The sequence below is a fragment of the Scomber scombrus genome, chromosome 13 (genome assembly GCF_963691925.1).
Source record: "Scomber scombrus chromosome 13, fScoSco1.1, whole genome shotgun sequence".
In the NCBI taxonomy this organism is placed as follows: domain Eukaryota; kingdom Metazoa; phylum Chordata; class Actinopteri; order Scombriformes; family Scombridae; genus Scomber; species Scomber scombrus.
This window is the reverse complement of record NC_084982.1, coordinates 5,145,958-5,161,626: the sequence shown is the minus strand read 5'-3', so window position 1 is coordinate 5,161,626 and position 15,669 is coordinate 5,145,958. Positions and strand designations below refer to the sequence as shown.

General features: G+C 39.0%; 1 protein-coding gene across 1 annotated transcript in view; it reads left to right on the top strand.

Annotated features, from left to right (window-relative positions):
- Positions 1-13,072, top strand: part of plekhm3 (pleckstrin homology domain containing, family M, member 3) — a 43,673-nt gene extending 30,601 nt beyond the window's left edge. Inside the window, exons 7-8 of the mRNA XM_062431806.1 lie at positions 8,750-8,907; positions 12,350-13,072. Of these exons, the coding sequence (XP_062287790.1) occupies positions 8,750-8,907; positions 12,350-12,512 (321 nt within the window). The 3' untranslated portion in view covers positions 12,513-13,072. The remainder of the gene's footprint in view (positions 1-8,749; positions 8,908-12,349) is intronic.
- Positions 13,073-15,669: the final 2,597 nt, after the last annotated feature.

Sequence of the window (15,669 nt, the reverse complement as noted above, 5' to 3'; positions counted from 1 at the left end):
TCATGTTTATTAATTTTTCATTCCAACCATATCTATTGAATACATACAGTAGGTCTGTCACAATAATTATCAACTGATCATACAATAACATAATTATCAACATCATCATGTCTATATATGGATTTGATCATGTTTTCAATATTACCACACTTCACATTAGCAGCTAAGAGGCTATTCATGTCACATTAGTTAAGCATGCATACATCAGTGGTATAAAATGATCTTCAAATGACAATAATATCGTTTATCGCGATTATTTCTGAGACAATATATCGTCCAATAAAAGTAGATATTGTGACAGGCCTAACATACAGTGGAATGACCAGAGTGCAAAAGAATAAATATCTAAGGAACACATAAGAACATTAAAAAAGACAATTTTAAAAAAGCAGCAGTTAAAAAAAGATCAGTGCTATACTAGAATAAAGTGCATTAAGTGCCTGATAAAAACATGATAAATAACGATATGAAATCATTTAAATGGTAGCTGTTGTGTAGATGTGCAAAATAATTGTTATGTGAATAATTGTAGTCAAACTTGAATTATGTATTTGTAGATTTTTTGTAAAATAATTGTTAATAAATACATTCATTAGAATTGTGAGTCACTTTTACTCAAGTTTTCCTTGAGGCCTTGATGATGTCAGTGGTTTATAAAAAGCGTCATAAGCAATAAATAGAACAGGTAACTGTTTAACTAACTTTTTATAAGCGCTTCTCTTAAGGTAAATTAATCCCAAAAATAAAATGCATGCAGATGTTGCTTGGATCACCATAACAACAAGCAAAGTGTCATTATTCATCATCCCATCCACAGTAATAATTAGAGCTGAAATGACCTACTGTTTAATGAGAAACTCAGTGCTCCTCCTGTAATGAAAATCCTGCATGGAATGATGTCCTCGTGTTCTAAAGTGGATCTCTGAGGGTTTTTTTTTCAAATGGACTGGCAAAGTAATACTGGCAAATTGATGGCATTAAAATTATGCTGAATTCGCTGTTAGCTCCTGTTTGCAGTGCAGCCGTGGATGTGCAAACAACTATATAGTAAAAGTAAAATGTATTTATGTAGTGCTTTTCATAGTCATGAGTCACAAAGTGCTTTACATAGGCAAGATAAAACATACAAACAGATCATATAACAATCCACACAACACACACACACACACACACACACACACACACACCCAAAGTATACACACAGATACATACATAGAATAATAATAATGTAGTAAGTGAAAGTAATAAAAATCACTGGATTACTCTGATACTGAAGAACATACTGAAGAAAACTTCATCTCCAAGTGGATTTATGGAAGTTTATTTGGGATTGACACCAGGGATAATGATAGCCATGGGAAGTGTACGTCACACTGAATGATATTAATGCGTGTTTCGTGCCTTTGTGTGAAGATTTGACCAAGTTATAATGCTGTCAGATGATGAGGCACCTTGGAGCACAGTGAATATTTCAAATCCCCACTTCCCTCCGTAATGTTAAACCTGTCAGAATGGAGTTCTATAGAGCAGAATTATAACAAGTATAGAATTTATTTGAAAGATTGCGTGCTGGCACAAAACACTGAACTGGTTTTAACAGCTGCAAAAACAGAAGGACAGGATCTTCTCATCTGCTCAGCTACTTGAAAGTTTGGAGAAGTCCTGATGAGACACACTCCACTATGCCTACACTAGCTTCTTATGTATATCAAGCCTTCTGTGTGTGTGTGTGTGTGTGTGTGTGTGTGTGTGTGTGTGTGTGTGTGTGTGTGTGTGTGTGTGTGTGTGCGTGTGCGTGTGTGTGTGTTTGTGTGTGTGTTATCCAAACAGAGCTCACCCTGGTCTCTCCAGCCATGTAATCCCAGCTGGCTTTCTAGTTTTTCAATGGAGCTACGGTAGTCTCTCTCTCTCTCTCTCTCTCTCTCTCTGTGTGTGTGTGTGTGTAAGAGAAAGAGCAAGAGAGAGCGAGAGGAGGGCAGGCGAACGGCTGTTAAACAGCAGTTTTAGGGGATTAGGAGATTTTGGAGCACAAAGACTCTGCATGGAGCAGAGAAAGAGGTTGAACTGGAGGGGGAGGAGTTTAATGGGATGGATAGAGGCAGAGGAGATGAAGTGTGTGTGTATGTCTCTTTTCCTGTCTAAACACCAACCTTGTTGGGACCAGTAGTCCTCATGGGGACCAAAGCCTGGTTCTAATGAGGCAAAACGTTTCGGAGGTCCTGGTTGAGGATAGGGGTAAGGTGTTGAGGTTAGGGTTTGGGTTAGATTGTCCACAATGAATGGAAGTCAATGCAATGTCCTAACATGGATAGCTCCGCAAACGTGTGTGTGTGTGTGTGTGTGTGTGTGTGTGTGTGTGTGTGTGTGTGTGTGTGTGTGTGTGTGTGTGTGTGTGTGTGTGTGTGTGTGTGTGTGTGTGTGTGTGTGTGTGTGTGTGTGTGTGTGTGTGTGTGTGTGTGTGTGTGTGTGTGTGTGTGTGTGTGTGTGTGTGTGTGTGTGTGTGTGTGAATACATCTGTAGGATTTGTCCTGTTGGTCCTGTACACTGCTGTAGAGTCTTAGGGCCTCTTTTAATGGTACAAGTGTAGCAACCAGTGCAAGTGCCAGTTATTTTGGTTCATGTCTTTGCAGAAGGGCTGGGTGAAGGTGAATATAGATCAGTGTGTGTGCTGTTTAATACATCTCTCAGCCAGTCACATCTCTGCTCTCATTGCTCTGAAACAGTTGTGCCAATCACAGTTAAATGTGAACGCCAGCTCAGCAGCGTTTGCACTGTAGTCTGTTTCAAGGAAAAAAAGAGATACTACTTTTGCAAAAAAAAAAAAAAAAAGATGCTGATAAGCCCTACTAGCCTGACATCTCCTTTGTAAAATAGCGGAATATAGAGTTTTTACTGACCAGTCTCATGTGTGCAGAGCATTGACTGTTTATAAAGATAAACGTCATGACACCTCCTCAAAAGTGAAGCCAAAATATCTTGATCGCTCTGGTGATTGGCTGCAGTACAGGTTATAAGTCTTGGCCCCTCTATGTTAGCGGATGAGACATGAGCCAAACTAAAAAATCTAAAAACTAAAAAAGTATGCATCAATTAAATTTTTCCTAAAGATGGTTTCTGTCATAGTTCTGTCATAATTGGTTATTTGACGATATGAAAGGGGCACACACTCTGGCTCCAAATGACATCACATAAGCAAGATGGCCACCTCCAGAAACAAAATATTTTGGCTTCATTTTTTCCCCATAGCCGTAGGAAGTGGAGACACGTCGTCCATATTTATATACAGTCAATGGTGTAGAGGTATGTGCTTATACTGCAGTAGCCTGGTATCATCAGGTGATTTCATGACGTAACGGCACTGCGCTCTGACGTGGAACTCCTGAACATATCAATCCTGCTGCCTTTACATGCTGCAGGGATTAAATGAATGAAGGGGAATATTTTCATACAGTATAAGACAGCAGATAAAACAGCACATACTGTAGGAATCAATGCAGACTGATGCACTGATTATGGTTGGAGAGTGTTTAAAGGTAGGGTTGGTAATCCTGTTCAGAAGCACTTCTTGTTATACTGGGTGAAATGGTCCTTCTATTTCTATTATCAGAGGTATCAATACATTATGTCTTTAGAAAAATGAACGGAAAAAATCAGACCTCTGTGGCAGCCAAAGGACTGATAAAACTCCGACCAATCCATGCTCTTCGCACCGAAAAGCAAAAACCAATCAGGTGCCTTCATGTCTAGTTCTGCATCCGCCCCCCTCTCTCCCTGCCTACTTCGCACGTGCACAGTCTTCACCTGTCGCTGTTGCCGGTTTGTGGGGGAGTGGCTTGGGTGGACTCACTGACGGGAGGGTGAGCAGTGGGGTGGAACTTAGAGGAAGCAGGAGGAGGTGCTATTTTCAAATCTTGCTAGCTCTCTTGCTAGCTTTCCAACATTACCAACCCTACCTTTAAGCATGAATACGTTGTTGCTGCACGTCTGCAGCAAGAATTCAGTTTGATCCTGTTGATAAAATCACCAAAACATCTGCGGATTAATGATATGCCACAAATAGACATGATTCTCAGATGTCTAGGACTAAAATCAACCAGAATGTGTCAAAAGTATCTTTGCACTACTTCACAAAGTATGAAATTTAATGTCAAAAATTGTCTTAAAACTCCTCCAATTTTATCTTGAGACTTATTCAAGGTGTCCCGATCCCAAGTTGGGATCCATTGTCATAAATGCATCAGTCCTACCCAGCAGTGGCACTGAGAGACCTGCCAGGAGCCTAGCAGCTGCTTGGCTCAGACACTCAGGACAGCCGTCAATATTTGGTTTCATTATTGCCAACGTTACACGTGGGGGCAAATTAAAAGAAAGCATGGTCACATAAAAAAGGGTTAAAGTTCTAAATGATGGTCCCATTGTGACCCTGCTGCCCAGAGCTACTGCGGTGCAGCTAATAAAGTAGTGACTATATATATTTATAACCTGCAGTAACAGCTGGAGTATTTTTCTCAGTTAAAATGTGTGTGCCCAGGCTTTCTATGCACACACAGGAAGCTGGATTGTTTTCTTTCTATTACCGTATCCCTGGTTTAATCTGTCCATTTACTTCCGTCAGTCTCCATCCATCCATCTTTCTGTGCCTCCATCCTTCTTTCCCACCGTTCCTCCAGAGTACGGTCAGCCACCAGAGCTGTGCTGCCAGTCGTTTGATTCTGCCCAGTCCAATTATAGAGGGCCTTAATTACTGAGCCTGTCAGCCTCCATCAGGAGAGCCATTCGTCATGTGGACTGGGCTGGACCGGACTGCTTAGGTTTGGTGTGGGCTTTGCTGGGCATAGGGGATTTATATATCAGTGTGTCACCCTCAGTACCTGCCGGTCTGTCTGCATGAAAACATTTATCATCAGTACTAGACTGTGCTCCTTCTTCATTATATATAGAAGGACATTAAATTAGGGACACTTATGGGTACACTGGGGAGTTTTGTAATTCAGTGCCCAACAAACATGTTACCTATGTTACAAAGCAGCTCAGATTTCATAATTTATCACAACGTATGTGGAACAAGTTGTAAATGTGTGTGTAAAAGCTGCCTGCTTCACAGCTGTATGGAATGAGCTCATGCAGACATTTTATTATCATTAAGCTTCCAATCACACACGTTGGTCCATAAAATGTTGAGAAATACCAATCACAATTTCCCATAGCTCATGGGGACGTCCTCAAATTGCTTTTTTTGTCCTAACAACAGTATAAAAAAAGATATTCAGTTTATAGTCAGGTGAAAAATAGGAAAAATTCCTCACTTTTGAGAAACTGAATCTAGGTAATGTTCCATTAGTGTTGTGTTAATGTTCATGGTAAGGTTTAAGCATAGTTGCTCATTAACCTTCTGTTTGACTTTGACTTGTTGAGTGATTATTTGTTTTAGCTAAAGCTCATTAACATACAGATAGATATCCCCTTAAATGTGTTACATGCCTCCACAGCATCCCCAAAACTCCACTGGCCCTAATGTAGTCAAAATAAAGTCAATATAAACTTCTTTGGTTATTTTATTTTATTTTTTATTTTAATTTTAAGCAAGAAAGTCCAAACTGTAACCATATGTAAGTATATACTGTAGGTTTTTTGATTGCACTCATATGCCATTAGTAGTTTGTTGGTACTTGGGGTCAGGAGAGAATATAAAGCCACATTTCAAATGCAGGAACTTTCCTCCAGGTACTAAGAACCTTCTGAGGAACTCATAGGAACCAGTGTCTAAATTAAGTTCCAGGGAGATTGTTTTTACCCCCAGAAAGTACCTGCTGGAGGGGTGGAAGGCTGTTAACTTTCCAAAAGTACAGGAACTTTGGGGGCGGGATTTGCAGGGATGACGGTCCCAGATTGGTCAAACACTCAGCACCTGCCTCAAAGTGTGTTCTACTTCATTCATAAAACAAAGAAATGCTCCAGTATGGATTTAGGAACAGTTTAGGACGAGGGGAAAACATTTGTTTTTGTTTGATAATGTTAAAAATAAAGTAAGGCATTGTTGCCGGGTTCCCAACTCATCTTAAAAACAGACGTTGTACCGCTATGTTTGTACCCAGAACGGACAAACCAAACACTGGAAGGAAAGGGTAAGGTGAAGAGTTTTCAATTGGTTGCAATCTGCAACACTAGATGCCACTAAACCGCACACACTGCTTCTTTAAATTGCAAGCAATTGTTTTCACCCCATCAGATTAGTATCGTACGTCGGACACATCCCACCAACGTCATTTTCAGTCGACGGCAGCTGCTGTAGCTTTTGCTAAGAGCAGTTTATGCAGAAGAAGTGGCGCCTATCCAATGCTAATCACCAACTTTTGTCACTTGATCTGTTCCTACTTTTCATGTATGTAGACAGCTAGCTAGTTAGCTATAATATCCACATTCTTAATCCCACCTACAAATCTGTGATTGGTCGGTTTGTCCAGCCTGGTTAAACAGATGTCAGGAACCAGGCATGCCTTCTCTGAAGTGTATTCCTTGTTTTTTCTCAAGTTTAGACGGGTGGAAACGGCATCAAAATCAATAACTGTCGGCTGCAGCTTATCAGTTTTACTGTAAATGTGGGGTCCGGTCCAGTCTTGCAAGAGGCTGACTGGAATAGATCCTGTTTTCAATGAGATATCGGTCTCATGTTGGTCTGATAATTGAATAACATATAGTGTACATTAGGGCACAGTATAGGTCATTACAGTAAAAGCCCTTAGTGCAGACATTCACCTCAGTGTTTGCTCCTGCTGCATGATTTACTGTAAACACGACAAGTATACTTCAATGTTCTGTTTCCTGTGTATGTGTATATGCGTGTGTGGTTTTCTTCCTTCTCATCCTCCACTTCTCCTCGTGTAACAAACAGCATGGAGGAGGTTATAATTGGGAGGTCCAGAGCTCTGCCAGGTGGAACCACTTGTATCTGAATACAGGCTCTTACTCTCCCTCAAGATCTCTCGTGTATATTGTATCTCCAGCACTTTTTCTTCTACTTTCTACTTTCTACTTTTTCCCCTCTGTTTTTACATTCTCACTTTCGCTGTGCTTCTCCTGTCTGCTTCATCAACATCATACGACAAAGCTTTTTAACATATTTAGTTTTTTTTTATTATATCTGAAGGATTCTACAGATTCTTTTCACTAAGTTTTTTTCTCTCTCTTTGAGTCATCCACTGTCTACTCAATACAATACAACCCCAGCCAACCCCACCCTCTTCACCCACCACCCCCCACCCCCTAGTCCTTAAAGGAACTTGCCAAGCGTTGCCATTAAAAGGCGTTCACCTCGTCCGTCTTCTTCCTTCCTTCAGCTTCCCCCTCCAGAGCTTTTCCTCCACGTCCAGGAGAATTTACCTCAGCTGAAGTCATTTTAAAATCAGTTTTGGTCATTTAAAAACGGATCTTGTCTGTGTACCTCCATGAAGAGTCCTACAGCTTTGATATAAGTGCACAAAGTAACAGCTTTACAAACTGTATCAGGTTAAAGCTGCCACTTTTATCCCAGTATTCACTCACTCTAAACTGTTTTACTGTTTGTTGGTCAGATCTTTCCATCAGCATGCAGACTGTTGATGTGGGCCACTGGTCACATATTTTGGTTGTTCACTAGTTGGGGCATGATGTAATTGGCTATCACATGTCGTGTCATGTTAGCCAATGTAAACTATGACTCACACTTTTTAAATTAGCACATTAAGAAGTGAGTGGAAATGCTGGAAATTTGGAAAACAATTTCTTAGAGAGGTTTTTTAAGCTTGGATGACGTGTTGATAAAAGCAAAATGTGACAAAGTGACAAAGATGTAGTGGAAAAACTGTAGTTTTTGATCGTGTTATGCTGCTGTAGGCTGAATGTGGACATACATTTAATGCATCAGATGTGTATCTGTATCACTGTACATGTGTCAGCCATCAAGTAACAAATCATGTCAGTATAAAGTAGATAAGGTTTAAAAAGTGTTTTTGACAGGGTTGGGAAAGTTACTTAGGAAATGTAATAGATTACAGATTACTAGTAACTCTATTTAAAATGTAATAAATAATGTAACTATTTCAATGACTTCATCAAAGTAATGTAACTTATTACATTTGATAACTTTTCAAATTTTCTAACGAATGTTTTCAGCTGTTAGGGTAAATGTTCCCATTAAGAACCAAAATCTAAGTTCAGCTGTTTTTCATGGATACTGACATGATTTATAAGAGAGATCATTTCTTATAAAGAAGATTTATCTCTCATTAGAAAATGTATTCATTAGTTCATGTAGATTTTAAAATATAAAATAAAGATATTTGATGAAAAAAGTCAAAAGTCTGGCATGAGCTTAATTGGTACTGTGACTCCATTTAAGCCCATGTGTGCTCCAAATAAGCCCATGTCATGATTTATTTATAAAATATAAAAAATATTGATTTTAAGGAATTAAAAACGGCAATATATGTATTCAGTAATATTTCCAATTTTTTAAAATGAGGTAAAAACCCTCTTGAGCAAAATCTTAAAGGGTGTGACTTCAAATGTAACCGAACTCCATTAACAGTAACTGTAACAGATCCGCAATAGTTGGAAACAGACTGTATTTTCTTACTTTATCTCAGCTTAAATATATATTTGTCAATTTTTGTATTTGTGCATGTTTACAGACAGGAAGTTTCAGGTTTCTTTAACCCCTGGATGTATTTTTCATCAAAGTGACCATGTTGCCCTCTTCTCTCTCCTCCAGGTGATTGATGGAAAACTGGCTCCGTTCTTGTCCAAGGTGATCAAGTTCGCCAGCTCGCACGTGTTCAGCTGCAGCTTGTGTCGAGAGAAAGGCTTCATCTGTGAGCTCTGTCACAACGGACAGGTCATCTACCCCTTCCAGGAGAGCGCCACCAAGAGGTACACATCCTCACATCCTCACATCCTCACATCCTAACTTCTCAACACTTCATTAAGAACAAAGGAAAATAGAATCAGATAGTATAAAATCTAATTTAGTGCCATTAAGAGAAGCGCAGTCCTCTTTTTATGATCTGGGGATGCTGATTTATTAACAGCAGGACCTTTTCCACAGAGAGACAGATTCAATAAACATGAGCTGTATCTGACTTATCAGGAACATTACTCCTTTCTTTTATTGTCTTCCTGTCTTTTTTTCTCCTCCACTTCTGTCTGTACGTTCATGAAGTCAAACAGCTGGAGAATACGCCAGAATTTTTTAATATGTCACTGCCTGAGTAAGACCTCATGTAGAGTATTTTTTTATTTTCATAGTGGTTTGTAGTGACCATTTGAGTTACAACATTCAAACTCAACTCTCCAAATAAATGTAGAAACAGTATTTTCTCACTGCACTGTATAGTATAATTATCAACACTTATTTTTAAGAGTCATATTTCTGTGGAGCCCAACAACATCATTGAAGGGCCCCTATTTGCTCAAGTGGCCCTGGGCACTTGCCTAGATTGCCCATATGGGAGATTGCCATGAGCAAGACAGTTGGGAGAAATCATTGGTAAATAGTGCTGCTGCAACATCGTGTAGAGTGTCAACAAAGTCCAAACTTTCACCATATCTTCGACCTCCAGTGTCATATCACGCCATTAAAAAAAAGTCCTAACAGTTACAAAATCCTGGTTAAAATGTTAGTGAAACTACTTTACAGACCACAGTGAAGTCTGGATCTCTGTTTCTCAAACAAGATGGTGATTTAGAATGTATTAAATATCATTTTTAAATGCTGTGAACATAAACTAAACATAAACTAAATGCTCTATTGTCCTGTGTGGAGGCAGAAAGCTCAAAGCTTGAACACATCAAACCAAAACTATCTGCATGGATGGATACAATGAAAGTGAAGAGAGGATTTGGGTTCAGCATTATGTAAATACATTTAAGTATAGAAGTGTCATGTATGTGTATGTGAGCAAGTACAGCAGAAGCAGTAGAAGTGAGCCTGCTGCCTGTTAGTGACACTGGTTGGCATGAGAGGTAGGGGGGTGTGAACGTTTGTGTGTGTGTGTGTGTAGGCTGAAAGGGGGTATATTCTCAACCCAGGCAACTAACACAGTCCAGATCCTGGTCACTGCAGGCCAGAGTGACAGACAGCACAGAGATAAGAGCTAATCAGACTCACACACTGAAACACAGTCTGTGCTATCACACACACACACACACACACACACACACACACACACACACACACACACACACACACACACACACACACACACACACACACACACACACACACACACACACACACACACACACACACACACCTTCCTTGTTGAGTTGAGTTTTATGACTTGTGAAGGAAGTGTTGACTGATAACAGCTCTATCCACTGTACTTACTGGAACTGAGCAGGAAAAAAGAAGTGCCCAGATTTACTGAAACTGTTTAAGAAGTCCCAGAGAGATTCTGTTTGTCAGGAGTTAGGGTTAGAGTTTGTGATGTCACTAAAAAAGAAGTCAAGTTTAACCCCAAAAGTCTCCAAACTAGTTTGAGTTAGATAATCTGATACACATAGGATTACATCATCTATACTGCTTTATGTAGCTAGTGAAGGGTTAAAAAGTCGATACAAGCTGATATGTCCGTTCATTTGTTAAACTGACATTGAAGTGATCAGATTGATGATCATCGACTAATCCACTGATTCCTTTCTTCATTAAATCTTTGGTTTAAAAAAACAGCTTAAAAACAGATGCTGAGTCTCAAATCTCATATTTCTGTTCTTACACTTAATATTGTGAGTGCATAAGTGTGTTCACACTGAGACATATGGACAGTGTACAGTATGGACACTACTCGCTCTCAATGGTTGCCATCTTGGCCAAGTAGCAGAAGGGTTCCTCATATTTTTTCCACCAAAATATTAGGAACACCAATCAGTATAATGCTCCTCAATACACTAACACCACTTAGTACAAGCTCAGTAATAAACATTAAGTAGAATTATCACCTTTTTGAAAATGTTAACAAAAACTGAAAATGTATAAACTTCATAAATGTAGAATTTATAGCAGAGCTATTGGATTGGATTGAATGAGATTGTACAAGTGAACCTAATGAAGAGGCCAGTGATTGTATAAGCCATCAGTGGGTTTATTGGTTTAATTTAGCAGTCTGGAATGATTTGGTACTGCAAAGGATAACACTAATGCTAACGCGAATGCAAACACTAGCTTACTAATGCTAATGCTAGCTAGCTAACTAGCTAATTTAATAGCACATTTCTGGTAAGTGCGCAACAGCCGTGTTTGATTTGAGACAACACTAACCTGTTGAAATTAGCGCACTGCACAAGTAAATAGATAGATAGATAGATAGATAGATAGATAGATAGATAGATAGATAGATAGATAGATAGATAGATAGATAGATATATACTTTATTGTCCCCGAAGGGACTCTTCTTGGACTCTTAAGTGCTGAGACAGCTGCCGCCATAGTTAAACAGAACAAACAAAGAAAGTAAAAGTAAAGTTGCACATTTGCACAACAATAATACAATATAAACGACATAATTGCACATTTGCACAATAATAAATGATACAATGCTACCTGTTGCCTCAATAAATACATAAATATAATAAGTACACATATTGCACATTCCCGCATACATATACATAAATATAATAAGTAGCCTATAGAGTGTTAACAGTGTACTAACAGGGGTTTGAATATGTGATTTGAGATCGGTCAGTCGGACATGATGTCATTACTACTTTTATGTTCAACCAGCTGTCCAAAATCCAAACACTTTGAATTTACTCATGCAGCAGAAAATCCTTATAAATGACAAGCTGGAAGTACGAAATATTTGGATGAATCAGTTACTTTTTTGTCTGTTGACTAACTGTTGCAGCTCTACTTTATAATTCTGATGAGGTCTGAATGAATAACTTCTTATATTACCCAGCCCTTGTACACAAATGTGCCTAAAGGCCTCTAAAAGTCATTGGACAGAGCAGTCAAAGTGTAAGCACACATCAGAGTGTGAGAGTGTGTTAGTGTGGAACTGAACTCCTCCTTCCCCTCCAACCCGGACATGCACATAAGTACAGGTTTACATCCCGACAGAGCAGAGACTGAAAAAACAGCTGCAGCTCTTCTGTGGAAAAAAAACACAAACAAATGTGATTCAGGCTGCGAGATGCTGCAACTGCCTAAATGTGAAAGCATGATGGAGTTTTAATTTGACTGGTTTTATTGGTGGAGATGTTGAAGGCAGACATGAGGTGTGTAATACTAGAGATTCATTCAGAATTGTGATCAGGATGAATGAAATCTAAACACTGAATGACTGTGTGTGTGTGTGTGTGTGTGTGTGTGTAGGTGCGATGGCTGCGGCGCTGTGTTCCACACTGAGTGTCGACAGAAAGCTCAGCCGTGTCCACGCTGCGTCCGCAGAGAACTCCACCACAAGAGGCCGTCATCCTTCTGGTCTCCTGATGATGACAGCCCTGGGTGCTTCCACCTGCCCTACCAAGATACCTGAGACACACACACATTCACCACATTCACACACAGACACACACACACACACACACACACACACACATGCAACAGCAGTAACATTTAGGGCGCTGCCAGGCTGTGACTATGGACAAAGTGCCTGTTTTTTCTGACTTGTGTGTGCGCGTGTCTCCAACAGACTCACTTTAAAGCAGAAGACGAGCTCACAGCATCTGATGCGTGTCAGGTGTTTATTTATTTATGTGTGTGTGTACCTGCAAACACACACACACACACACACACACACACACACACACACACACACACACACACACACCATTATCACTGTCACTCATCTGTTACTCCAGGAGTCATTAGATGTTTAAAATCACAGCAGATAAACCAGAGATATCCTCACTGATAGGTGGAACATTTAACCAACGTCTTCCACCTGTCATTAAAGTTCAGAGCTGAAACATTCAAGTATTAATACATTTACACAAAGGTCAAAATGTGAAGATTTCTTTTGGGTTTGAACTGTCGGTTAAACTAAACAAGCAAATTTCAGATGTGGTTTCAGCCTCTGGGGGTCACTTCTTTTTCTTTTTTTTTGTGGACATTTTACAGACTAAATGAGAATAAATTTCAAGTCCACTGTCACCTGTGGACTTGAAAAGTGACTGTAAAGAGTTTGTGTAGCAGCTGTGTCAGTTAGAATGGACTGGAACATGAAGCAGGTAGTATCAGTCCATAGAAACATGACAGACATGTCCAAACTATTCCATAAGGGGACGTTTTGTTCCAACCAATCAAGAGCACCCATGATTCGACCAATCAGCTATCTGAAAACTGAGATCAGTTGGTTAATTGAATGAAGTCTGGTGTGCTCCTGATTGGTTTGAATGTAAACATGCAACCACATGGTTCTTTATGGAACACCTCTGTCCTAAAGAATTAAAGAAAGTTTTGGACTGTTGATCAAGCACTGCAGAGATCGATACGTCATGAATATCACTGTATCATCTGCATATCAAGCAAATCCAGATGTTTTGAACATACACACATATAAAAAATTTGAGTTTTTTTCCTTTTTGTAAAACTGTCATTAAAATCCATTATAACTGACAACAGCTGCTATTCTTTGATAATAATACAAGTGTTAAAAGCCTTGTTATTGGGATGTTTTACATAATAATAATAATGATAAAAGTGTAATTGACTGCTCTCTTTAACAGCTGGAAATGGACTGAAAGATGTTTTTTTAATCTCACTCATCCTATCAGTGTTACTTTACTGTAATCTATCAAACGTCAGCAGACTTTCATTTAGAGGGACTATCTTCTTCTTCTTCTTCTCCTTCTTTCTCTCCCTCCGTCAGTCTCTCTGTAAAAATAACGAGGCAATAATATTACTGTAACTGATCCTTTTCATCGTTGCCTTGCCCTCCTCCTCCTCTTCTTCTTCTTCTTCTTTTTCTTCCCGCCGTGCTTTATTCATGCAGAATCCAAAACATGATCGCCAGCTTTAGCTTTTTTTGGTATCTCTATGCAACCTTTACGACGGCCTTTATGACCTGCTGCCTTCATGTGTAAAGGCTTTTCTGTCTGTCTTCTCTCACGTGTGGCGTCTGCTCTGTTTCCATCCAGCTTTTAAAGGCAAATTTCACTAAAATGTTGGAAAATAGAGCGGGAAATTAGTTTTGATCCAGTGGCACACATTTAAATAGTTTTTTTTTAATAGTTCCTACAGACAAAACTTTGCATCTTCCACACGTTTCTGAACATCAATACGAAGCCACAGTGGAGATTTAAAGTTACATATGTTCAAATTTGGATGGAAACAAAGCTGCTGCTGCTATTTACTGCTACCTGCGTTCTTTTCTGGGAGACTGGACTAATTTTTATCTTCATTTCAGTGTTAAATCTTCTCCTGCTCACCCTCCTCCTTTTTTGTAGCTTATTTGAGCCATAAAACATGTTTACTTTGAAGGGAATTTATGTGAATAAACTGCTCTAATCAGCACTGACAAACCCTGGATTATAACGGGTTTATTTGAATATATGTATTTTTGTGAGAAGCAGACTGTCAGTTATTCATGTTTATGAAGCATGTGCTGACAGTGAATACACCAGTGTAGACTCATATATGGCAGGTAACGTGCACTCACTCAATGAATTTGTTTGCTTGTGTTATTTTCAACTTGTTTTGTTTTTTTAATTTATTGTTGACTGACTGATGAAAATGTTGTGAAACATTTGAAGTATTTTTGATTTTTGGATATTTTTTCACTGTGTGAATTTGTTAGTTGGCTGCAGAGTCCAGCAGGTGTGTCAGGAGTTGTTGTTATTGGTGCACACACTAATAATAATAAGGCATTTTATTTATTCAAAGAAGGCCTGTCACAATAATTATCGACTTATAGTATAATAACGTAAATAACTCCAATGTCCCCAACCATAATGGCAGTCTGTGTTTTTACAGACGTGTAGCACCCACTCTCCAATCCCCCCTTAGATTATTATGCTATTATATTATCATTATATCAGTGGTATAAAATGATCTTCAAATGACAATAATATCGTCAAGATAATATATCGTCCGATGAAATGAGTTATAGTGACAGGTTTAATTCAAAGCAGCATCAAACATCATAAAATCAGCAAACAGACAAGTAGAATATTAAGTTAGTACAATAGATAAACATCAGTGCAGAACTTGACATGTCAGTATGAGATAGGATATGCCAGTGGGAACAGGTGTGTTTTCAGGCAACGATTTAAAGGTACAGACAGAGTCTGGTGGGAGGGAGTTCCAAATGTGACTCGTGGCTGCTGATGAGAGTCAGTCAGAGGAAAAGACAATAATTAAACACCCCGAAACAAAAAGCCTGAAGCATTTTACAACAAAATAATCCCAAAACCAACAGATTTGAGGTACTTATTTAATTCCAAATGAGAAATTAACAGAATATATACAGCAGTTAAACATTTTTTTTAATCTTGTAAAATATGTTGAATCAGTTTAACCTCCAGATAAAGCTTCTTAAAATGAACCTTCCTGTTGTCTTCCAGTCGACTGTGCAACTTTTATCCTCCTGGGTCAAAGTTGACTGTTTATAAAGCACAAGGTATAAATCATCACCCAATTCTGTGTTACACCTTTTTAACCAACTTCATCCCAACTTATTACCACAGCTTTTT